The sequence below is a fragment of the Camellia sinensis genome, chromosome 5 (assembly GCF_055761805.1).
Source record: "Camellia sinensis isolate YWXY chromosome 5, ASM5576180v1, whole genome shotgun sequence".
NCBI classification, from domain to species: Eukaryota; Viridiplantae; Streptophyta; class Magnoliopsida; order Ericales; family Theaceae; genus Camellia; species Camellia sinensis.
Genome location: NC_138965.1, coordinates 187,367,726 through 187,392,220, shown reverse-complemented (window position 1 = coordinate 187,392,220; position 24,495 = coordinate 187,367,726). Strand labels below are relative to the sequence as shown.

The following is a 24,495-nucleotide window of genomic DNA, read 5'->3' as shown; positions in this document are numbered from 1 at the left end:
TTTTCTATCCCACAATTGAGTGATTCCCCAAATAATTACAAATACATGAGGGTGCAACTTTTCTGTGCAATAAAATCACATCATAAGTTGCACCCTCACCTTTTGGTAAACATTTTCCCTATTTCCCATTGTTTGTAATTAGATTTTCATGATTATTGTTTTTAAATTAGAAAAACGATATTCATACAAAATTTAAGGCTAGAATGACATAACAATGGCATTTTTGCAATTATGAATCATAATGATAAATATTTTGACATGGATATGAAATGAGACATATCATTTTGTATAGACTTTTTGTATACATTTTTGTTTGTATAGCATTAACCTTTAAATTATTAGCTTAAAAGAATTAAAACAACGTGTAAATATGTTTGGTGTAACTTTTGATAATATGTGAAAAAGGTTGAATCTATTTGGTTAAATAAGATATCATGTAGTTTGTTTTTTGGGTTGTGCAAATATTTGAAATGCCCTGAAAAGTCTTGTTTGAAACAAAATAGATGTGGCTCTTTTGTCCATGTTTAAGAGTTTCAACTAAACTAAAAAAGCTACAAATTGTAGCTTAAGAAAATCTTCAATTTTTTTCTCTTTTTTTTTTTTTTTCCCCCTGAATTGCAAACAAGCTAAATAAGTTAAAAAAATTCAAATTAATTATAGTTTTGAATTGTAACAAACACCATTAGTCAATTTTTTAAACAAACAAGCTAAATAAGTTGACTTATAAGTGCTACCAAATGGGGGCCTATATGTGCGAGAAGCATTCCAGCTTCGGGGAAGCAAATTGCTCGAAGTTATTGTTTGAATATAATTGTGGATTTCTTGGATTTGTTGGCTGCAAAAAAAAAAAAAAAAAAAAAAGGGAAAAAGGATTTCAAACCTTTGGTATTGCAACTATATTTTACTTGGAACTAATGACTTGCAGATTAACAATGATTTGTGTGTGTCTGTGTGTAAAGTTTATTTGGCTTTATATTCTTATGTTTTTTAGCGTTAACAAATGAATCTTTCATAAATAGTTATTACTTAGGCTGTGCCATTTAGCTGGTTGAAGGGCTGCCTCAACTCTTGACCCTTTGATATCCAATAGGAAATGCCCAGCTTTGTTATGCTGAATCTCTCTTGTTTGTCCCATGGCTTTCAGAAATGGTTGTGGCTGTTTCTTCCGTCACTGCTACCCAACCAGCTTTCTTTTGACATATTGCACAAAAACATCTCTCATGCATGTCTTCAGAATTAGATGCTTCAGGGTATGTTTTTTTTGTTGGAGATACTTATCAACTTTCCAACAGTCCCTTTCTCTGAGGGTGTTTGGATTTAATTCTCCGTGTACATATGGTGTGCGCGCCTATGTATTTTCATTAAAAATTACCATCTTGTTTGCGTGTAGGGGGACTAATTTCCTCTTCAAAGTTTTGCATTGGTTCTACATATTCATGATGGTTGCTACAAATGTGAGTGCCATGGTGGTTGGGATTACCTAAATACACTCATTGGCGACACCATTTTTCCTCACTTGTGTGCATTTCAATTTATACTTACGTTTGAAATTACAAAAATTTATAAGGGCCTTGTTTGGTTTGTTTTTTAGAAAGTAATTTTGGAGAAAAAATTTTCAAAATTTTGTCTGGTTTAGTGATTTTGGAAAAAAAAAATTCAAAAACACTTTCTCTCTCCTACACATCAATTAATCAATCACTTTTTCTCTCTCATCTCTCATTTTCAATCACTTTCTCTTACATACATCTACTCAACTACAACAAAATATCAAATCATCCTAAACTCCCATTGTGAAGCCCCTGAAAAATGTATTGTCTTTAAAAAACCTAATGTTTGAATTATTTCCTTAAAGCTCCTCAGTTCCTTGAATTATTTCGAATCTTGTCGGTTAGCATTTTTTTATTTTTATTGAAACAGGAATATCCTAGCCGAATTAGGTTCCTTAGCCTAATTAAATTTAATTCTACATAAGTAAGGTTCCAATACATGAGTTTAATTCCTAACCCTCATTTCTTTATTAAATTCTAGAATTACCCCAAAACTAGTACATGTACTTTTATACTATAGGTACCATCAATCAATTTGAGATATATATATATATATATATACATTGGGAAATATGTCTATAGTACCTAGAATGAATAAAAAAATGCCCTATCTCCCTTCCCAATGGCTGGCCACCCTAGGAGATTGTGAGGGGCTTATTTTCAAGAAATTATAATTATGATATTCTAGAAACCTTAACACCTAGTACCCCTAAACCTAGGGTTTGGTTCCTAACACTAGTTTCACTCCAACTAGAGACCAACTAGATATTGTCTAATCCCATGATTAAGTCCCCCAATCACTCCCTATTTCATTAGACTCCAAGTAAATACAAACGTTTTCATCCAATTCAAACTAGTGGGTCTTTATGTCATTTTACACCAAAATTACCTATAAATACCACCACCCCCTAGCATGGCAAACACAAACAACACACTCACACACACATTCGGCCTAGAGGAGAGAAAGGAGAGCAAGAGAGAAGTCTGGAGAGGGGGAGGAAGGAAGAGGAAAGCCATCTTGTTCAAGCCTAGCAAGTATGCCACAACACAACCTTCTCTTTCATTTTCTTTTTTCAAATACATGTTCTTAAGGGTTCTAAACATTGTTTTCAGATGTGTTATTAATGGTTTCCTTGTGTTAAAAATGATAAGAGTTGAGCCATGATTCTACCTCTCTTGTAGTTTCCCTCATTTCAGTACAAAACTATCTTTTTCATACCAATCTCTCAAACTTTCCAAAGGCACACCTTCAAGAAATTTTTCTGAGTTTAATATATGTTAGTTAGCATTTTTTCATCACAAAAGAAACAAAAATCTTCCCGTAGTGGATCCCTTTTCTCACAAATCTTCTTGCTTTGGGTATTGTGCCTTAAATTCTGTTTTCGCAGCCAACTTTCAAAATTTTTAGAAAAATGTAGAAAATTATTCTGGACCTCTGTTTTATGTCAAAATCTCCATTAAGGAGTTATCTTTCAACTAAAATTGGTTTTATTGAAAAACAGTGAGCGGTTTGCAAGAAAATCAAATTTTCGTAACGGTCGACGAATCTGGACAATGCTGGAGTGTTTTCTAAATAACTTAAAATCTAGAAAAGCTATCCCATTTCCGAAATATGTTCTGGAAACTAGATTAAATTCTCTACAAACCATAGGAAGGCCGAGTCCGGTGAAAAATCTAAAATAGTCCTTTCATTCTAATCCTTATGTGGTATTAAACTTGAAAATTCTGTTGCGCATGGGTGTTTTATGCTCTTGTGTTCATGAAAATGCTTATTAGCTTATGATCATATCTTGGCATGATATTGTATGTGTTATGGTTATGTTCCTTGTCTTCTTCATCTTAATGATGCTTGCTTATGTGGATATTATTATCTTGTTAAGTTGATCTAACCTTAATTTAAAACATTTAACTCCACGGAAAACGTAATTGGGATGGTATTGGGTTTTCGATCACTTGAGTAATGAAAAGATGATAATATGTAATGTATGGATTGTTGGGATGCGTTCCCTATTTGGAAGTTAAAGTCTTGCGCAAGTGGTTTTCAGAACCCTTGAACGGAGCGGTTGTATTCGGACCCTAGGTAGTTTGGTGTGAGGAGGGATTTGGGCAAGACTCTATTTTACCGTCTCTTATGAGGCCCTGCGGTTGGCGCTATGCGGTACATAACCGTTGGTAGGCATCCGAGGCAAGGTTTGCAACAAAGCAGCAAAAGAGGGGGCATACCGAATAATCTGCGTCCGATTCTTTTGGTTGGGAGGATGAAGTCTCTTTGGGGGATTTCTAGTTTACTAACATCTAACTTGTAAACCTTTATTTATTTAGTTGAGTATCATGCTTTACTACTTGATGTTATATTTGTGATTGTGTATTGGACTGGGAAAATGGGACGGGGTGTGTGTGTGCTTACTGGGCATTTAAAACTCACGGCGTATCATGCCAGGTGCCGAAGAGGAGCTTATAGCTGGAGACGACGAGCCTGAAACCTTCGAAGACTTTTGGCTATCTTAGAAAAATAGATATTACCCTTTTGATATTTTGTAAGGTTCATATGAAGATTTAAACTTTCTTTTGGGATGTAATGTAATGGAACAAGCTTTTGAAATTAAGGGTATTCGTGGTTGTTATGTACTTATATTATAATATTTATATGTATACACCTTATCGTTGCTTATGAGACCTTGTGACAATACCTTTTAAGATCTGTCAAAAGGGTAGTGCGCTGCCTAAGAAAGCCGGACTTAGAAGGGAGGCTAATTTGACTCCTCCAGCGATCTGGGATCTTACTTGGTTATTGACCATAGGACTCATTAGTGACTCTCTCTTGACTGCAACCAATAGTGTAGATTCGGGGCGTCACACCCATATTCCAAAACTATTTCCAAAATATACAACCAAACGAACCAAAAAAATTTCTAAACTCTCTCTCCAAATTTTTTTTTTAAAAATTTATCTCGCAAAACTAAACCAAACACACCCAAGATTTTTTCTTGTTACTTTTGTTTTGGGTTTCTATTTGACAAAACATTTTTATCATATGGTTATCTAGTTTGGAATAATTGGTTCGTGAGATATGATTGGTCAATATTCTGTACCGTTAAGCCATACAAATATTTCTCTTTCAAGAAAGTTTCTCTATCCTTTTGATTGAAAAAATACAACTGTGATGTCCTTTAGTTGGGTTAGTTCCAAAAGGTACATAAAATTCGGAAAAAAAAATGTTGTGAACATTATATTTAGTAGCCTTAAATGATATCAATTATGATCCAAGTAACCGACTTGTGAAGTGGGAGCGAGAGCAAAAGCGGGAGAATTGGGTTGAAGATGCTTTAAAGTAGTGGGATACACTACTTTAAATGGGGCCCACCCTACTGTTTTAGCCAGTCGGAGAGGAGAGTATTGTTCACCCATTGATAAGTGGGTGAATAAAATAATTATTCCTGGAGTATCCAATCCCAGTAAAAAAGTCATTATAGGTTGTCACATCACTCTCTTTATTTTTTTGTACATCTTTTCGTTAAAAGTCAAAAAGTTACTAGCCTGTTCTCAAGCGAAGCCATAATTATTGTTCGTATTAATCTAGCTTCACAATCTGAAAGACACATATCTAAAATAATAAAATAATTATTCCTAGAGTACCCAACCCTACTAATATAATTGGGCCAATTGTTTATTCCTTCACTTATTGTTTGTATTTAACCTAGCTTCACAATCTGAAAGACACATATCTAAAATAAATTATTAATAGGTGGGAACCGTCTCCAAAATAATTTCATTGATATGTGACAGATCATTGTTCTACTATTGACTAATGTGCCATATCTATATGAAGGGGCTAATATGTTAGGTGGTGGAGATGCTCTTTCTTCCTCCTTCAACATTGACTTGGCAGAACAAAGAGCATGGAAGGAGGACAAAATTCAAGTAGTCAATCTCCTTTAATTCCAAACGAAGAAAGAAATGACCATGACTCTGATGGAGAGGCACATCAAGTAGGTTGTGGGGCAAAAATATTTGAAGAAGCAAAGAAGCAGCTAGGATTAGCAGGACCTCTTATAGTAGTTAGTTTGTTGCAGTACTGTTTACAAATGATTTGGATCATGTTTGTCGGCCATCTCGGCATGCTGCCTCTCTCCAGTGCTTCTTTGGGAACTTCCTTTGCTTCAGTGACTGGTTTTAGTTTACTAGTAAGTGAATTTCAGCTATAGTTTTGTTGGGATTTTCACATATATTTGGGTGTGGATGTACTCATAGCTAGACTTGAGTCATGACATTCATGTTGTGGGCTTATATATATACTCATAGCTAGGCAATGTAGGCAAAACCAGACATTGTCTGCTTTCCCTGATAGGCTTGGGCTAGTATCTTCAAAATTTTATTATTGGGCTCAACTGGGACCTCTATATCTTCTCAGAAAATGTTGAGTTCACTTGTGTTATAATGCAATTGGGCAAAGATGCCAAGAAGCATAATCAAATTATAAATGGCCCAAGGTTAGTCTTACTTTCCACAATAAAGGCCTAAACTTATGTCAACCAATGTCTAAGGTATTTGTGTTTTTTTTGGTCTTTGATGAACTTGTTATAAAATATTTGTCAAACTTTTGTACTTTTTTAGGTGATTCTGGACTAGAAGCTCCTAAATGTTTTTAAAATAAAACAAAAAGAAAAAAAAAGAAGAAGACCAAATTTGAAATTTAAAAAAAAAAATCCTAAAATTGAAAAATGGATCAAATTATAAATAAATAAACAAATAAAAAGCCAAGAAAACCGACTTGTTTTTGTCTTCAATGGGATTTTTTTTTTTAATTTTAGCAGCCTCTAGTCTTGAATCACCTAAAAAGTACACAAATTTGACAAATTGTTTTTAAAAAATTTACTAAAGAAAAAAAAATAAAAGGAAATTGGCTTAAAAAGGTTAGGTGGTTGCTAAAGAGCAAAATTTAAGATATGCTATCAGGTCAGATTCAAAATATACAAATTCACCCACAACTTCATATACAAAAGAAAAAGAAAAAAAAAGTACCATCACTACAGGAAATGACAATTTTGGCGACCAAAATATTGGTCGTCAAAAGTCCCATTTTTGGTTGCCAAATGTAATTAGCAACTAAATTTTTTTGTCCCCAAGTTTGTCGTCTATACCCTGTCGGCAATAGTATTGGCGACTAAACTATTTTTGGTCGCTGAAAGTTAAATATTTGGCTACTAAACTTTGGTTATTCGGGAAAGGTGATCTTTTGGTGACTAAATTATTGGTCGCCAAAATTGAACTTTTGGCTACTAAACTTTGGTTAGTCGGCAAAGGTATCTTTTGGCGACTAAAATATTAGTCGCCTAAAGTTCTCACATAAAACTAAATTAAATTATTAGAGACTAAAATTTTAGTCACTAATATAATACGTACATTTAGCGACCAAACACTTTAGTCGCCAAAGGATGTCATGTTTTTAGTGACTAAAATATTTAGTCGACAATTAAACTTCCCTCATTCTGATTTGTTTTAGCTACTATGTGGTTTGGTCACAAAAAGCCATTTGGTTATTTTTTGCTACTAAATTATTGGTCGCCAAAACATTTGCTTACATTTTTGGCTACCAACATATTTAGCCACCAAATACTATATTAATTTTTTTTTTTTGGTTATTTCTGAACCACCTATATCATTATTAGTGCAACATGCATCCTGTATAAACAATATAATCCATCAATACTGAATATATTATCAACCATTCAACAACGTGCACACATTTCACTTCCAACCATTCAAAAAATTTATATTCAACGTCCAATTCTAAATGTAATACAAATTCCATACGAACCAAGTATAATCCAACCCCAATAATTTAATTCCATACATAATAGAGGATTAACCAAATTTAATATCCAAAAGGAAATCTATACCACATCAAAAAAAATTTATGTACCGCCCCAAAAACTAATTTGTACCACGTCCAATGCTAATTTCTATCATGCCAAATTGCCATATTTACCACGCCAAAAAACAAATTTGTATGAACCACTATATATACGGACGGAGATATAAAAACAATGCCCTTCCGTACTTGTCAAAAAAAGTCATATCCACATTTGTACGTCAAAAACCAAAAAAAAAAAAAAATATATATATATATATATTAATCATTAGTATTGACTAAATATTGGCCAATTTAAAATTATAAAAAAAAAAACATATAAAACTCAAAATTAAGTAATCTTTTCAAATTAATCATTAGTTTTGCATACTCAAAATTAAGTAATCTTCTCAAATTAATCATTAGTTTCGCACACTCGGATATATATGAAACAAATTTTTTGATGTTTAATCTGAGTACATACAACATATGAATCTAGTTGCTCTATTTGATGTTGCTAATAATTTGATGTTGCTATAAAAGTAATCCTAATAATAACTGGAAATTCAAACACTTGAATCTAGTTGCTCTATTTGATGTTCAATCTGAGTACATACAACATAGATTAAGCAGATGAATATTAGTCCTTCAAGAACCCATATTTCCATTGAAACATCAGTTCAAAATTATTTTATTGACTAAATTATTTTATTATGATCTTTGTACAACTATAATTCTTAGCATGAAAGATTTCAAATAAGTATTATTACATAGATATTTTCAAATCCATCATAATCTATCATAGTATAAGTTGATTGATGAAGTGCATAATCCATCATAATTTATCATAGTGTTGGTTCAAATCCATCATAATCCATCATAATCTATCATACTGTTGGTTCGGTCATGTTTTCCTGTTGTGGATATTTTAATAGTGCAAGCTTTTGATTGTTGCCATTGCTTGATCCCTAGGAATGTGTTTTGTTGTGGATGTGGGTTTTTGCAGTCCTTGGGAGGACTTGTTTAGAGATTGATTTTTTTCTTGCCCAGGAGTTGATAAATTTTGCACCTAAGGTTTATGAAGTGATTTTCATTTATTAAATGTGTTCTTTCTTTTATGAAGTGATGTTCTTTTTCATTAAATTTTGCACCTCGTTGTAATTAAATATCATTGTAACTACATATTTTCAGCATTCACATTACATAATTGGAAGTTTCTTATTTGGTTTGCATTGATTATAGGATAAATTTGAAATAGGGGATAATTATGAGGACAATGCACTATCCCAGCAAGTTGTGGAAAAGAAGTGTAACGTGTTACATAAAGATTGGAAGTGCAGAATGAAGAAGAAATGGGAGAAGCTTGTGGATGCGGGAACTAATCCCTATGCTCATCCATACAAAGGAATCAGATTAGATGATTGGAAGTATTTGATTGACGAAGTATGGTTAGATCCTGCAAACAAGGTATGTTATAATTTAGTTATATAATAATAATGTATTATTAACAAGCTCTGTGAAATCATATAGAATGAAGGATCAAATTATCTATCTATAAATGCAAAGTATTCGACCACCTTCACAAGGCTTCTTAGTACTGTTATCATTGTTTAACTATATATGTCACAAACCCTTACAATGTGGATTTTTGTATCTAACCATGACCCAAAAAAAAAATGACTTAGTACTTTAACTATATATGTAATAAACCCGTACAATGTGGGTTTTTGTAGCGTCACTACGACGCCGGCAAAAATAATAGGAGCAAGCTACCCTACAATCACACAAGTGGGTCGCGATCTTTTCCGGCAGCGATGAGTATTGCGGTGAGATGTATTTCGTTGATTTTATTAACTTTATCCACACTTATTTAACGAATTAACCATATTCATGAAGGAGTGTTCTTTTTGGTGTTTGGCATATCACAGGTGAAGGAAAATGGTGGATTGTTGCCAGATCTCTGTAATTTCTACAAGGACACTCATCAAAACAAGAAGACAAAACAGTGGATTGATCCTATATGCAGTGATTTACATGCAAGTATTCCAATCATTTGGACACTTATACATGCAACTTTTGTGTTTGTCTTATACTAACAATATTTATATTTTACAATTATAGGAGCAAATGACAAGGGTGTGGGATGAGTCTATCGAGGCTGGAACTCCGATAAGGCAAGAGGATATATCAATAGTGGTTTTTGGTAAGAAGAAGGGATACTTGAGAGGATTTGGGGTTGGACCAAAGCCTTCTTCTTGTGATTCTGGGTTCTCTGCTGCATCACAAGTACGTGACGAGCAATTGAAAAGGCTTACATCTGAGTTGGAGATACTACGTACGGAGCAGCAGAGCAATCGTGAGGAGCAACAAAAAAAAAAGAAGATGAGCAACAAATGAAAGAGGCAGAGAATACAAGACAACGTGAGGAGATGCAGCGGCAGCTTTTTGGACTTCAGAGCATGTTGGTGCAAGTTTTGGAAAATCGCAATCCACCAAATTCTCGACAATAGATAGTCATAGTAATTGGTAAGTGTGTTAAACCATATTTGATTATATTTATGTTCAAAGTAAAGGCAAATAAACGTTTGATGAGAATATCATAGAGAAATGGTTGTCTTTAAACTAATCTTAGTTCAAAATTTAAAAGATGGAATTTACAGTTTAGTTTATGTTGACTAGAAAAGAAACTTTAATGCATTATAATGTTCCACTGATCCAAGGATGAATAGTTAAACTAGAATTTTTGACTGTTCCATGGAAACCAAAATGTGATAAAAAAAAGGCAAAAACGAGCCGGTTGGGGCAAAAAGTTGGAAACAGCCTGGAGACAACCCGAGATTGTAGCGGTCACCTCGGCCTAGATTAAACAAACTTGTGAAAGCAAGCAAGCATTCGATAGGACGCATGATTAGTTATGTAGGACATAAAAGTGTGACAAAGTAGGCAAAATCGGGGCGTTTGGGGTCTAAAACTGCTCTGAATTAGCTCCTCTATATTTCTTCTTTTTCCTTCTTTTCTCTTCCTTTGGTGGTCTGCATGGTGAAGTATTGCATTAGTCATGAAGGTGGACTGATCTGGATCAATTCTGGTGGTCTGCATCAGATGTTGGTTAGGTGTACTGTATGTTTGATTGGCAATACTTGTTAGGTGAAGTTCAATGCTTGTTTTTGGGGTCTGTTGTGCTTGCTACTATGTCTGTAAGTTGGCTGCTGATCTCATTGCCTTGGAGCTGTGTATGCTATGTCTTCATCAGCAACAGATTGGTGCATTGTGCTCTGTTGCTGTGTAACTCTATGGCAGCAGTGTGGGTCTGCCCCACTCTATTTCTTCTTGGAATTATTCTTTCTTTTCCTTTGGTGGTCTGCATGATCTGCCTGGCTTCAGAAAGATCATCCTGATCTGTCTGGATGGTTTGCATGATCTGTCTGGCTTCAGTGTGTGCTCCAGATCTGTTTGGCTTTTTTCTGATCTGTCAATCATCCTGATCTGTCTGGATGCTTGTTTTTGGAGTAAACTGGTGGTCTATATTGTGAAATTAGAAATTTTCACAATTTTTGTTCGAAAAAATGTCAAATTTCACAATTTCTCAAATTGAGAAACTTAAAAAATTACAATGTTTAAGAAACTGCAAAAGTGCACACTTTCTGTATAGAAATTGAGAAACATCTTGATTTTAAAAAATTGTGAAATTTCTAAATTTCTAATGCTACACATTAGAAACTCTCCCAAAAATACATTACAAATCATCATCATGGATTGTGGACCTTATTCAAGATAATATAGTACTGAGAACATAATACATTCTATTGTATGAAAATTTTAGTGTTTGTATTTATTTTGATGGAATATGATCTTCAGGTGGTGATGTCAAACGGCATCGTTATAGAAGAAAGAATACAAATTAATAGTCAACTATATATGGTGGTGAATATCAACACCAATTAATAGTTTGTATTTATATTAATCATCGATGTATCAAATTTATTAGAGAGCTGCAAGAAATTATTTTTTGTTTTAAACATTTTTTTATATCACTGATCAATACATGCATGATAAATATAATATAATATATTAGTATTTGCTTTTTCTAATACTTATCTCTAAATAAAAACGATTAGAAATAAAACCACCCAATAGTCACAAACTTAACTTTTTTCCAAGTATAAAAAGTTCCATTTTAAAAGTAGACTACCTACCTCCCCTTTGAGGAGTGAATTGGTTGGGTTAGGCAATCAAATTATATTCTGGGTAGTCAAGTGCCACACCCCTTATCCGATCTTCCGGCATTGGCATCTCCCTTTGCCTCTGCTCCGATATTGCCATGTAATGAAACTTGTTCATCATCCATTCATTCATTATTTATCAATCTACATATATAGATTAAAAAATATAGATACTTCTTTTTTCTTCTTTCTTTTCCTTTGGTGGTCTACATGTTGCTGTGTAACACTGTGGCAGCAGTGTAACACTCGTTTCATCACAACATGACAGATCAGGAGCCTTCAGAAGCCTTGGCAATACTAGTTTCATCAGAAGGCTTCTGAAAAGCTATTTTATCACATAGCAGCACACACTGCTGGGGTACTGATTGTGGTTGGTTCTGGATTGAAATTTAATTCACGTGAAAGGTTCATTGAGGAAGATAGGAATTATTGACAATATGGATCAATTTCAGTTGCCATGTTGGTTTCTGCTGTGTGGCACTATATTGGAGCTGAAATAGTGGCTGATCCAATTTATTCTATAGACATAAGAATGCTATTGTTTTATTTACAATTTGATAATGATAGTAATTTAATTTGCTAATGTGACCTTTGCTTTTCATGGACATTTTTCATTATTTGTCCAATTTTACCTGACATTATTTCTCTTTTTTTTTTTTGGTACAGATGGATGAACTCGTGCACAAAGCTAAATTGTACAGGACAAATTGGCACTTTTTGCATTTTTGGAAGGATTATACATTTTTGTATAGATGTATATGAAAAATATTAGGGTAGACTAGTAGTTATATTTTTGGATACACTACTAGTTATATTTTTGGATGAGTGTATAGAAAATATTTGGTAGACTACTAGTTATATTTTTTGGTTGATGTACATGGATAAAAATTTAAAACATATTATGTTTTAAATTTTTATGCTAGATGAAATATGTAGTTTGGAATTATTTGTGGATGTAAACTTATAATAGTTGTTGACTTTAATTAAACAGGTTCAGAAATAGTTGATATATGTATTTTGTTGAATGTTGATGATTCAATTTATTTGTTGGTTTGAATGATTTTTGCAAATTACAGATTATATTGAATAAATTGGATGGATTATTATAAATTACAAGTTTATTTTGTTGGATGTTGGCGACCAAAATTTGGTTTTGTTTTTATAGTTTTGGCGACCAATTGATTAGTCGAGAAAGATAAGTTATACTTTTGCCGACTAAATGAAGTAGTCGGTGTATCACCAAACACATTTGGCGACTAAATAATTAGTCGTTAAAATTATTAATTTTGGCAACTAAAGGATTTGGTCGCGAATAGGTCTATTGCCGAATAAAGTTTTAGTTGCGCAAACATTTCTTTTGGCGACAAACATGCTTGGTCGTGGAATGTGACAATTGGCGACTAATTATTTTGGTCGTAGAATGTGACAATTGGCGACCAAACTAAGAGGTCGCAGAATGTCACAATTGGCGATCAAAATTTTTTGTCGTGAAATGTCACAATTGGCGATCAAAAATTTTGGTTGTTGAATGTGATAATTGGCGACTAAGATATTTGGTCGGAAAAAGGTGACTTTTCGCGATCAAAATGTTTTTGCGACAAAATAGATTAGTCGCAGTAATGATATATTTAGCGACCAAAAATTTAGTCGGCAAATCCAACTTTTCCCGACCAACCAAAATTTTGGTCGCGAATTACTTTTACCGACCCTCAATTGGCGACCAAAGTAGCGATCAAAAAAATTGGTCGCGGATAACTTTTACTGACTAAAAATGAGCTTTTAGCGACCAATTTTTTTGTTGCCAAAAGTGATCCTACATTTGACAGCATCAAAACCCAACTCCGCAAGGCCAAATTTTTACACCAGTGGACATAAGCAAACAGATTTTACATGTACTTGTTAATGTGAATTCAGCTATCATAGTACGTAGCAGTAGAATTAACTTCTTGGTTCTTCTTTCCCTCTAACAAGAGGTGTATCAGGCATGTGGTCTTATATTTCAAAGGCTACAAAAAGAATTTTTGTACAGAAATTTTGTACAGAAAGATATGGTTGTTTGTGATTCTTTCATTTCTAACACCCACTATTATTTCTCATAACGACAAATATGCCATTGCCATATCATTCTAGATGCAATTTATATATACAAATTATGTTTGTAAATCACTTTCCTATTCGTATGCTTTCTTGAATAAAATCTTTCTTCTATCTTCTCAGGCAAGTAAGGCTTTAAACAGAGTCCAAAAGACTCACATGGTTGTTGGTGACTTAGTGACTATGTAACACCATAAAGTTGGCAGTCATAAAAACACAGCTAATCAAACTAGGGTTAATTATATTTTGTCCCCAAGATAGGATTTTAGTCTCCTATGTTTAAATTGTGTTAATTTGGTGTTTCAATTTAATTTCAATATTTAAATTGTATCAATTTGGTAGCCAATGTATAAATATTGAAACAAATGATACAAGGCGTAAAGTTGATTAACCCATCAAACTATGAATGCATTCTTCTGTTGGGCAAAAAGAAACATACTTCAATAATTAAAGTTGATTGATATAATTAACCCAATATTTTATATATCCTCTATCCTTTTGACTGGCAGATTGAGATTAATGACCAAAAGTTGCCTTATTTTTATTAAAAACATGTCATGCAAACATCCATGATAATACCACTAAAGTTACACATAACAAGAAGAACCCAACAATTGTTACATCAGAAGCTGGTAACATGGATCCAAGGATCATCATTTACGGCAAGATTTGAGCTCATTGATCAAACCAACAACATCAGCATCGGACGACCCACCTGGTTCAACAGCTTTATTAGCCTTTTCACTCAACTCTCTTGCCCTCCTCCTCATCTCCTCCACCTCCCCACCACCACCCATCAGTCGTTTCACCGCCGTCTCCACCTTCTCCCTCGTCACCGTCACCTTGGGTTCCCAATGCAACGCCATCCACTCCTCGTTCCCCACCCGAATCCCCGTCTTCAACACATCCACCACCAAACTCTCAATAAAGAATTGCTCTGCTGCTAACGGCCACGTAATCATCGGAAGACAAGCACATATTCCCTCTACTGTCGAGTTCCACCCACAGTGAGTCATGAACCCTCCCATAGCGCGATGCTCCAAAATCAGCAATTGTGGAGCCCAACTCCTCACTATCAACCCTTTTCCCGATTTCGTCATCCTCTCCTCAAATCCCTCTGGAAGCACTCTCCTTCCACTGCCTTCTTCTTCATGCTCGCCGCTCTCTGGCATATATCTGGCCACCCAAATAAACGAGTGGCCAGAAGCTTCCAGAGCTTCAGCGAGCACAAAGAACTGTTCAGGAGCCATGCGAACTTGGCTCCCGAAACTAACATAAAGAACTGACTTAGGTTCTTTGGTATCGAGCCAGTTCAAAATCGTAACTCCATCAATGGAGTTGTTTTCGCCTCTCTGGGCCTTTTCTTCGTAGTTTTTGTTGAAGAGAAAAACCGGTCCTACGAGCCATAGCTTTCTTCCCATATCATTCTTGAAATACTCGGCATAAGGTGCTTCCAAGTTGTAATAACTGTTGATTATAACTCCATGGCTCTTCAACTCGGCATCTACAATGGCTTCAGCAAGTTTGGCTCCTTTGGGTTCAGTGGTATGAAAGCTTGGCATCTTAAGCCTTGTGAATTCGATGTTGTGATTGGGATTGGGAAGACCTGGCAGAGCAAAGGTAGCCTTATCGGAATCTACCTGTAAGAATTTAATTTTAATTTAATCCAATAATTGTGTTCACACGATCTTATCAATTTTTATTTCATATATGAGAATGTAGTATGAAAGTGCACAACCTTACCTTTTCTATTCTAATCCTACGCTCAGTTACCGTTTGCAAAATCATCGCCTTGTGGGGACCTCACAAGGCCTGCCTTTGATATTCTAATTCATGAATTATATTTTACATTTTTAAAAATTAGATTAAATTTCATTTTGTTCAATAATTTTTTAATTGTATCACTAGATCTCTTATACTTTTGGTTAAGGTACAATATGATAAGATTATCCCAACTACTTAACTACTTCACCAACTTCAGTTCAAAACCAGAGGATACTTTCCCAGAATTGTAACAGAATTAGTTATAGTCTAGCTCTAACAGAATTGTAACAGAATTAGTTATAGTGATATATGAATGTATAGGTTGTATAGATTGTAGAGAATGTAGATATATAGTTAGTAAGTCGGTTCCACTCTTGTAATATAAAATACATGTACTGATTGATAATTAGCATGATTGAAGTTTTCAGTTTCCTGTCATGGTATCAGAGCATCTCTACTCCAACGAGTATTGATCCTTCTTCATCTTCTTTCTCACATTGAATTCTTGAGTTCATGTTCTTGAATCTGTTTCAATGGCTTCTCTTCCTCCTAATCTCACGCTTCTAATTTCAAATCTCAATTCTTTTGTCACTGTGAAATTGGATTCTACAAACTACATTGTGTGGAAAACACATCTCCAAAATATACTTAGAGCTACAAATCTTCTCTGTTATGTGGATGGCACTTGTGCTTGTCCATCTGCAACAATCACAGATTCAGAAGGCAAAAATGTTATCAATCCTGAGTTTTTGAGTTGGACACAGATCGATGCACATTTGTTAAGTTGTATTACAGCAACTCTAACTCCCACGGTGTTCACATCTGTGTTTCATTGCAAAAGCTGTCAAGAAATCTGGACATATCTTGATAAACGCTTCACATCACTCTCCAGATCTCATATACACCAACTCAAGAACAAACTCAGTAGTATCATGAAGAAATCTGAGTCCATGGAAGACTATCTTGCTCAGATCAAAAGTCTTGCTGATCAGCTTGCACTTGCTGCCTCTCCTATTGAGGATGAGGATCTTGTTTTGATTACTCTAAATGGATTGCCATCTGAATATAATGCTTTAAAAGTAGCTATTCGAGCTCGATCAGAGGCCATTACTATGGAGGATCTTGCTTCTCTCCTCTGTTCAGAAGCTTTGCATATTGAAGCCGATCATAAATCTTCTTCGTCAGATCTCACTGTTGCTTATTCTGCAACTCGACATGAGACTTCTAACCAGTCATCTTCTTATCAGGCTGGTAGTCGTGGAAATAGATCATCATACAGAGGCTCTTCTCATAAAGGAGGAGGTAGATATTTCTCTAGAAATACTTTCAGTCGAGGTCGAGGAGGAAGATCTTCATCCTTTCATCATCCATCAGCATCTTCCTCTTCCTCTTCTTTGGTATGTCAGATCTGTGGCAAACCGAATCATACTGCTCTTGAATGCTGGCACAGACTGGATACTTCCTATTCACCACAAACTTATACTTCCTATTCACCACAAACTTCAGCTGATAAACCTGTTTTTCTTACATCTTCATCTTCTGCGTTACCTAATTGGTATGTGGACTCTGCTGCCACAAATCATGTCACTCCTGATCTTACTAATCTCCATGTTCATAGTCCCTATCATGGCCAAGACCATGTGACTGTTGGGAATGGTAGTCAACTTCCTATTCACAACACCGGTAATGGTATTCTTCCAACTCCATCTTTTCCTTTCAAATTGACTAATGTTCTTCATGTACCACATATATCATCTAATCTTCTTTCAGTTCATCAATTGACTTCTGATAATAATTGTACTGTCACTTTTGATGATAAATCATTTGTGGTTCAGGACAAGACCACCAAGATACCTCTCTTCAGAGGTATGTATAGTCATGGCCTTTATCAGTGGCCTTCATCTTCTTCACAAGGTTCAACATCCTCACAAGTTTCATCATCCCAGCATTCTTCTTCTGCTTGTTTGGCCACTGCTACATGGCATACCAGACTTGGTCATCCATCTCCACAAAAGCTGCAATATCTTGTTAATAAGTTTCAGCTGCCTACTACTTCATCTTCTAATAAGACTTTGTGTCCTCATTGTAGTGTGGCCAAGAGTCACAGACTTTCTTTTGTTTTGTCTAATTCCACTGTAAATAAGCCCCTTTCTCTTGTTCATAGTGATGTTTGGGGCCCCTTCTCTCCATCTATTTCTGGTTTTAAATACTATGTTTTGTTCATTGATGAATTTAGCAAATTTACTTGGGTTTATCCTCTTTGTTATAAAAGTCAGGTGTTTGCCAAATTCATGGAATTTAAGGTGTTTGCTGAAACTCAATTTGAGACTAAGCTTAAAATATTTCGCACTGATGGTGGTGGAGAGTACACTAGTTCTCAATTTGAAACTTTTCTTAAAACCCATGGTATTATTCATCAAATGTGTTGTCCACACACTCCTTCCCAAAATGGAGTTGCCGAGAGAAAACATAGGCATCTTGTCACCACCACTATTGCTTTGCTACAGCAATCAGGTCTTCCTCTTGCTTATTGGTTTGATGCTCTTGCTACTTCTGTTTTTCTTATTAACAGATTGCCTAGTTCTAAACTTCAACATCAAACTCCGTATGAGGTACTGTTTCATCATTCTCCTGATTTTGCGTTTCTTAAAAGCTTTGGTTGTAGGTGCTTTCCCTGGCTTCAACCCTATGCTCCTCATAAGCTCGCCCCTAAGTCCATTCCTTGTGTCTTCATTGGTTATCATCCCTCTATCAAGGGCTATCGTTGCCTTGATCCTATTTCTGGCAAAATCTATTTGTCACGACATGTTACTTTTGATGAATCACTCTTTCCTTTTCTGACTTCATCTATTTCTACCTCTCCACCTCACTCTTCACCTACTCTTCCTCAATTACATTCCTTTTTCTGGTCCTCTTCTCCACCTGCTGCAGTTTCTGTTTCACCCTCTGCTCCATCAGTTCAGTCTTATGCTTCGTCTGTTTCTGATTTCCCTACACCAGTTCAGTTTCCTGTTTCTTCCAGTCCGCCTGCTGCTATTCAGTCTACTGCTGCTCAACAGCCTCCTGCTGCTGCTCCTGTGTTGCCTAGTTTGCCCGCCTCTGCTTTCTCTCCATCTTCTGCTGTCCCTACTTCTATTCCTATTTCCTCTCTCACTATTGATCTTCCTTTTATGCAGCCTAGTTCTGCTACTTCTTCTCATTCTTCTCTCAATATTCATCCCATGACTACCAGGTCCAAGTCTTCTTCTTCTGCTCTCCTTTCTACTATTTCTCCTCTTATTGAACCTACTTGTTTCTCTAAAGCCGTTTTAACTCCTGAATGGTCTAAAGCCATGCAAGAAGAATTTCAAGCCTTACAAGACCAAGACACTTGGTCTCTTGTTCCTCTTCCTTCTCACAAGCAAGCAATTGGCTGTAAGTGGGTGTTTCGCTTAAAGAAAAATTCTGATGGCTCCATTGCTCGCCACAAAGCTCGTCTTGTGGCTAAGGGCTATCTCCAGCAGGAAGGTATTGATTATCATGAAACGTTTAGTCCTGTTGCCAAGCAGCCTACAGTTCGAGTTCTTCTTAGTATTGCTCTTCATTTTAATTGGTCTATTAAACAGTTGGATATTTCAAATGCTTTCCTCCACGGTCTTCTTCAGGAAGAAGTTTATATGGTGCAACCTCCCGGTTTTGAAAGCTCTTCTCCTCACCATGTGTGCAAACTGAAAAAGGCTCTCTATGGCCTTAAGCAAGCTCCTCGAGCTTGGTATTCAACCTTTTCTTCTTATCTTCTCTCTATTGGGTTCACCAATAGTCGTTGTGATTCTTCTTTGTTCATCCAGCGCACTTCTACCACTGTTACTTTTCTTTTGATATATGTGGATGACATCTTAATTACTGGCAATAGTGCTGCTCATATCAGCTCTCTGATTCATCATATGCACAAAGCCTTTTCCATGAAAGAATTAGGTGATATTTCTTATTTTCTTGGTATATCTGTGACTCGCATTGCCTCTGATTTATTTCTCTCTCAGCATAAATATGCTACTGATATTCTCCTCAAGGCTGGTATGATCAATTGTAAACCATGTTCTTCGCCCATGGCCTCTAAATCTGAGCCTCCTTCAGACACCTTGGCACCATTTTCTCAGCCATCCTTGTATCGAAGTATTGTTGGCGCCTTACAATATCTCACTATTACCAGACCGGACATCTCTTTTGCTGTCAATCATGCCGCTCAGTTCATGCATGCTCCTACTGTTGCTCATTTTAACACTGTCAAGCGGTTACTTCGTTACATTCAGGGTACTCTTCATCATGGTTTATTCTTTACTCCAGGCTCTCTGAATTTGCATGCTTTTTCTGATTCTGATTGGGCCGGCTATGTTCTTGATCGTAAGTCTACCACTGGGTATTGTGTTTTTCTCGGTTCTAACTTGATTTCGTGGTCTGCGAAGAAACAATCCACTGTTTCTCGGTCCTCCACTGAAGCTGAGTACAGGGCTCTTGCTCAAGCTTCTGCAGAACTTCAATGGCTTCGTATGCTTCTTCAAGAGCTCTCTCTTCCTTCTGCAACTCCTGTTTTATGGTGTGACAATCTCTCTGCCATATCTCGTGCCTCTAATTCTGTTCTTCATGCCCGCACAAAGCATATCGAGGTGGATTATCATTTTATCCGGGAGCAAGTTCTTTCTCATAAAGTTGTGGTTAAACATGTGTCTTCCTCTGATCAAGTGGCTGATCTGTTTACCAAGCCCCTTTCCCGTGGCTCATTTTTCTTATCTTCTTCCCAAGCTTATGGTGCGTGCCTTACCCATTCGCTTGCGGGGGCCTGATAAGATTATCCCAACTACTTAACTACTTCACCAACTTCAGTTCAAAACCAGAGGATACTTTCCCAGAATTGTAACAGAATTAGTTATAGTCTAGCTCTAACAGAATTGTAACAGAATTAGTTTTAGTGATATATGAATGTATAGGTTGTATAGATTGTAGAGAATGTAGATATATAGTTAGTAAGTCGGTTCCACTCTTGTAATATAAAATACATGTACTGATTGATAATTAGCATGATTGAAGTTTTCAGTTTCCTGTCACAATATAACTCTTTCATTATTGGACAAATTATGACGATACTCTTTATATTTTTGTTCTTGTGTTATTTTAGTCATTATAATTTCAAATGGTTCGATTTTGACCATAATTTTATGATTTTGTCTTAATTTGATCCAATTAGTTACAACTCTTAAGATTTATTTATAAAAAATATGTACATAAATGTCATATGCCATATTTTGAAGGGTAAAATTATAAATTTATCCAACTCAGTGAGTTAAACTTAACTAATTTAGTAATATTTTTTTCTTAAAAAATATAAATGATATTATCAATTGGATTAAATTAAAATAAAATTTAAAATTAAAAGTTAAAATCAAATCAATTAAAAATATAAAGACAAAAATAACATAAAGAATAAAATGTAGAGACCCCATGTAATTTATCCTTCATTAAGTGTTAAATTTCCAAGTAAGTTGTCACGTGGCTCTCATATTATACATTTCTTAGGTCTGGCAAGTCTAGAATAAGTTAAAAAGTCAAAAAATTAGTTAAAAAGTTAAAAAGTTAACACTATTCATCAAAAGTCAACAATTACGGTTGCACAACTCTCAATTCTAATTTTCTCTTACAAACTAATTTTTACAATTTTTTATTACACATTTTTTCATAAAAAGTCAAAAAGTTAATCCAAACATCTATATTTTCTTCCTCAATTTTTTAGTTAAAAAAGACAAAAAGTACACTTATTTAAGACACCCCAAACAACCCCTTAAGAAAAAAAATGTATTTTTCTTCTCTTTTCTATTTATCCTAGTGCGTGCAGCGTTTAATAACTACTTCACGTGTATATATATACACATATTTTAGCAGAAGTTGAGAGAAAAAATTGAAGTTCAAAGTTGAGACATCAAAGGAGTGGTGTTTTCTTTTTTTTTTTTCTTTTTTTTTTTGTAAAAAAAGAAAAAGAAAAAGGAATGGGCACTCAGATATTCATTTTTTAAACTCAATAGACCTAAGTTCATATTTTTTTTAGATCAAAAGAATATTATTTGCTTAAAAGGACATATATCTGTTCAAAATTTACATATTTATTCAATTATCTATTCAAATATCACATATTTATACAAGTATTATATATTTGTATAATCATCTATTCAAATATATAATTTTCTTTTGTTTGCTGATAAAAAAAAAATATATATATATATATATATTCAAATATCTCATTATTTATATATGTCTTACTTAAATGTCCACCTCACTACGAATTTGGATCCTCGGCCGCCCTTTTGGGCGGCAGTTCCCAGCAGCCCCCCCAAAACGACGTCGTTTTGGGGGTTTTTTCGTTTTTTTTTTTTTTTTTTTTTTCGCAGAACCAGAGCGGAGGGGAGGGGAGGGGAGGGGAGCTCGCCGGAGGGGAGGGGTCCGGATTCGCCGTCGCAGGTCGTCGAGCTCGCCGTCGCAGGTCGTCGAGCTCGCCAGCCGTCCGATCGTCGCCCGATCTGCCGTCGCCTCCGCGTCCGGCCCGCCTCCGCCTCCTCCTCCTCCTCCTCCTCCTCCCCCGGTGATTTAGGCCCCCTCCAGTCCGGTGCTCCCTCTTCTTCTCCCTTCCTCTCTCTCCTTCCCCTCCCCTCCCTCTCTCTCTCTCTCCCTCCCCTCCCCTCCCCTCCCTCTGGTTCTGTCAAAAAAACGAAGAAGAAGAAAGAAAAAAAAAAAAAAAATCAAAAAAACCCCCAAAACGACGTCGTTTTGGGGGTTGATGGAACGGCGGCCGGAAAGGACGGCCGAGAATCCAGACTACTGGCTGTCGTCAGCAACTTTTCGGCCAATTAAAAATGACTTATCGACGTGTGTTCTTGAAAAATAAAAAGTAGAAAAAAAAAAAAAAAAAAAAAAAGAAAAAAAAACCTTATGTTGGGGTGTATGGCGCCTCGTGGCCTCTTCGCAACATGAAGGGAACAAACCGGTAACATGGAAGACGATCCTCGGAATCCCGAGCCGTGCACCGGACTCCGCCGTCCACGGATAGAACATGTCGCTGACAAGGCAGTCGGGGCGGCGATCTCGTAGAATTTGCTCGATCGGTTCTCTCAGTTTCTCGATGAACAGCTGCTCTTCGTTCCAATTAATGGTGAAGATAGAGAGGAGGTTCTCGCATCCCTCGGGCAATTCGAAGGTGAGGAAGTCGATGTCGCGGCCGAGGGATCGGTCTCGGTCGACACCGTTTTGGAAGAGTTGGAGGTTGTCATGAGTTGTCAAAATGGTGACTTTGACACCATATGAAGCAAAGAGCCTGGCTGCGTCTATCATTGGAATCATGTGGCCTCTTGCTACTATCCATGGCAAGAAGAACATTTCCACCTTCTCATCTTCTGAAGAAGCCATGCAGGGAGAAAGAAACAAAAGACCATACAGAGGGAGAGAGACCTAGTGTGTAAGAAATGTGAAGCTCACATTTGGTTGCTCTGAAGAGCAGTGGGATTTATAAGGAGTGTTCTTTTAATTCTACAAAATTCGATTACAAAATCAAATATAAGTCTGGTTCGGCAAAAGTTAATTTTTTTTGTTTTTTTTGAGTTAAAATTCACAACAAAAAAATAAAATAAAATAGTTAATAAGACAAAATGTTATATCAAATTCATAATCATTTCACTTTTTCTTTCACAAATATTACATCCAACTACAAAAAAAATATAACCATCTTTCCGAACACAAATATTCTAACCTACTAAAATAACCAAAAAAACTAAAATAATCTACTAAAATAGTAATTCACATAATATATTTCTGGCACTATTTTATATGAGAGAGTTCTATCCATTCCGATCCTGTAATTAGATTATAGGGGTATCATCTTGACATAGTAGTTTTAATCAATGACATAAAATAAATATAAAAATAATCATGAATGAATTAATAATGATTCACTTTTATTAAATAAGAAAAATGAGTGAGAGCACTAATTAGTATCACCACAAATGATGTGGTAGCGAGTCCCACCCACTGCTACAATGTTGTTGTGTCTGTTTTTTTTTTTAAAATAAAAAAATAATTGTCACGTTATTAATGGTTACTTTAGAGCACCACTTTTAGTAGTTTCTATCATTACCCATTAAGGGATGGTTTGGCAAGTTTAAAAAAAGTCAAAAAGTTATTATCTTATTTAAGTCACATCATCTTATTTAAGTCACATCACCTCTCTAGCACATCACTTCAAACTCAACCTAAATCCAACTCATATTTCATAAAAAATTAAAAAATGTACTTATTTAGATCATTCCAAACAATCCCTTAACAATTAAGAGCATAAAAATGTCCATTCACTGATGCTTGGTTAAAAGTTCTATTGGTTGGATGTTTATGGATTGGTTTTGATTTGGTTTGATACTAAGGTCTCGTTTGGGAAGCGACTCGTTTAGTTAAAAAGTAAAAAAATCACTAAAAAAAATTAAAAAGCCAACAACTCATACCAAAAAGTCAAAAATTCTCTTTTCTCTCTATTTTTTACACATCTTTTCGTAAAAAGCCAAAAAAGTCATCCCAAACATACTAGTTTTTTTTAACTCATATTTTAGCCAAAAATTTAAAAAGTTACTAAAGTAACCTGCTCCCAAACGAGGCCTAAGATATCGTTTGGCGTGTTCGCTAATTTGATTTTTTAATTAAATTAGTCGCAAAAAGATAAAATAGATTAAAAAGAATATCACATTTAAATTATAATTATTTTACTTTTTTTTTCACAAAAGTCAAAAAATTTTAAAAAACCAACCTAAACAATTTTTTTAGTCCCAAACTAAAATAACTAAAAAAACCAAAAAATTAACACACACTACAGGAAAAGGGTGATTTGGTGGCGTTTTTTTAACGACGTTTCTGTAAACGTCACAGTTATTAGTATTTAACGGCGTTTTAAAAACGCTGCATATTCTATTAAACAAAACGACACCGTTTTATAATGGGAGGCGTTTAAAAA

The 24,495-nt window shown here is 35.3% G+C and overlaps 2 protein-coding genes and 1 long non-coding RNA gene across 3 annotated transcripts; 2 read left to right on the top strand and 1 right to left on the bottom strand.

Annotated features, from left to right (window-relative positions):
* Positions 1 to 1,043: 1,043 nt before the first annotated feature.
* On the top strand, positions 1,044 to 5,894 carry LOC145791059 (uncharacterized). Its single transcript, XR_014330710.1, has 2 exons — positions 1,044 to 2,582; positions 5,377 to 5,894. It is a non-coding gene; the product is annotated as an uncharacterized LOC145791059 (long non-coding RNA).
* A 2,751-nt stretch (positions 5,895 to 8,645) lies between these two features.
* On the top strand, positions 8,646 to 9,795 carry LOC114297097 (uncharacterized). Its single transcript, XM_082872401.1, has 4 exons — positions 8,646 to 8,865; positions 9,132 to 9,224; positions 9,327 to 9,467; positions 9,520 to 9,795. Exons 1-4 carry the CDS (start codon positions 8,740 to 8,742, stop codon positions 9,793 to 9,795), a joined length of 636 nt encoding a protein of 211 aa, XP_082728527.1. The 5' UTR covers positions 8,646 to 8,739.
* A 4,436-nt stretch (positions 9,796 to 14,231) lies between these two features.
* LOC114319267 (abscisate beta-glucosyltransferase) lies at positions 14,232 to 23,023 on the bottom strand. The gene is made up of 2 exons (XM_028266271.2): positions 22,431 to 23,023; positions 14,232 to 15,355 (listed from the first exon to the last, which is right to left on the bottom strand). The coding sequence occupies exons 1-2, from the start codon at positions 22,905 to 22,907 to the stop codon at positions 14,369 to 14,371; spliced, it is 1,464 nt and encodes a 487-aa protein (XP_028122072.2). The 5' UTR covers positions 22,908 to 23,023; the 3' UTR covers positions 14,232 to 14,368.
* Between the last annotated feature and the right edge of the window lie 1,472 nt (positions 23,024 to 24,495).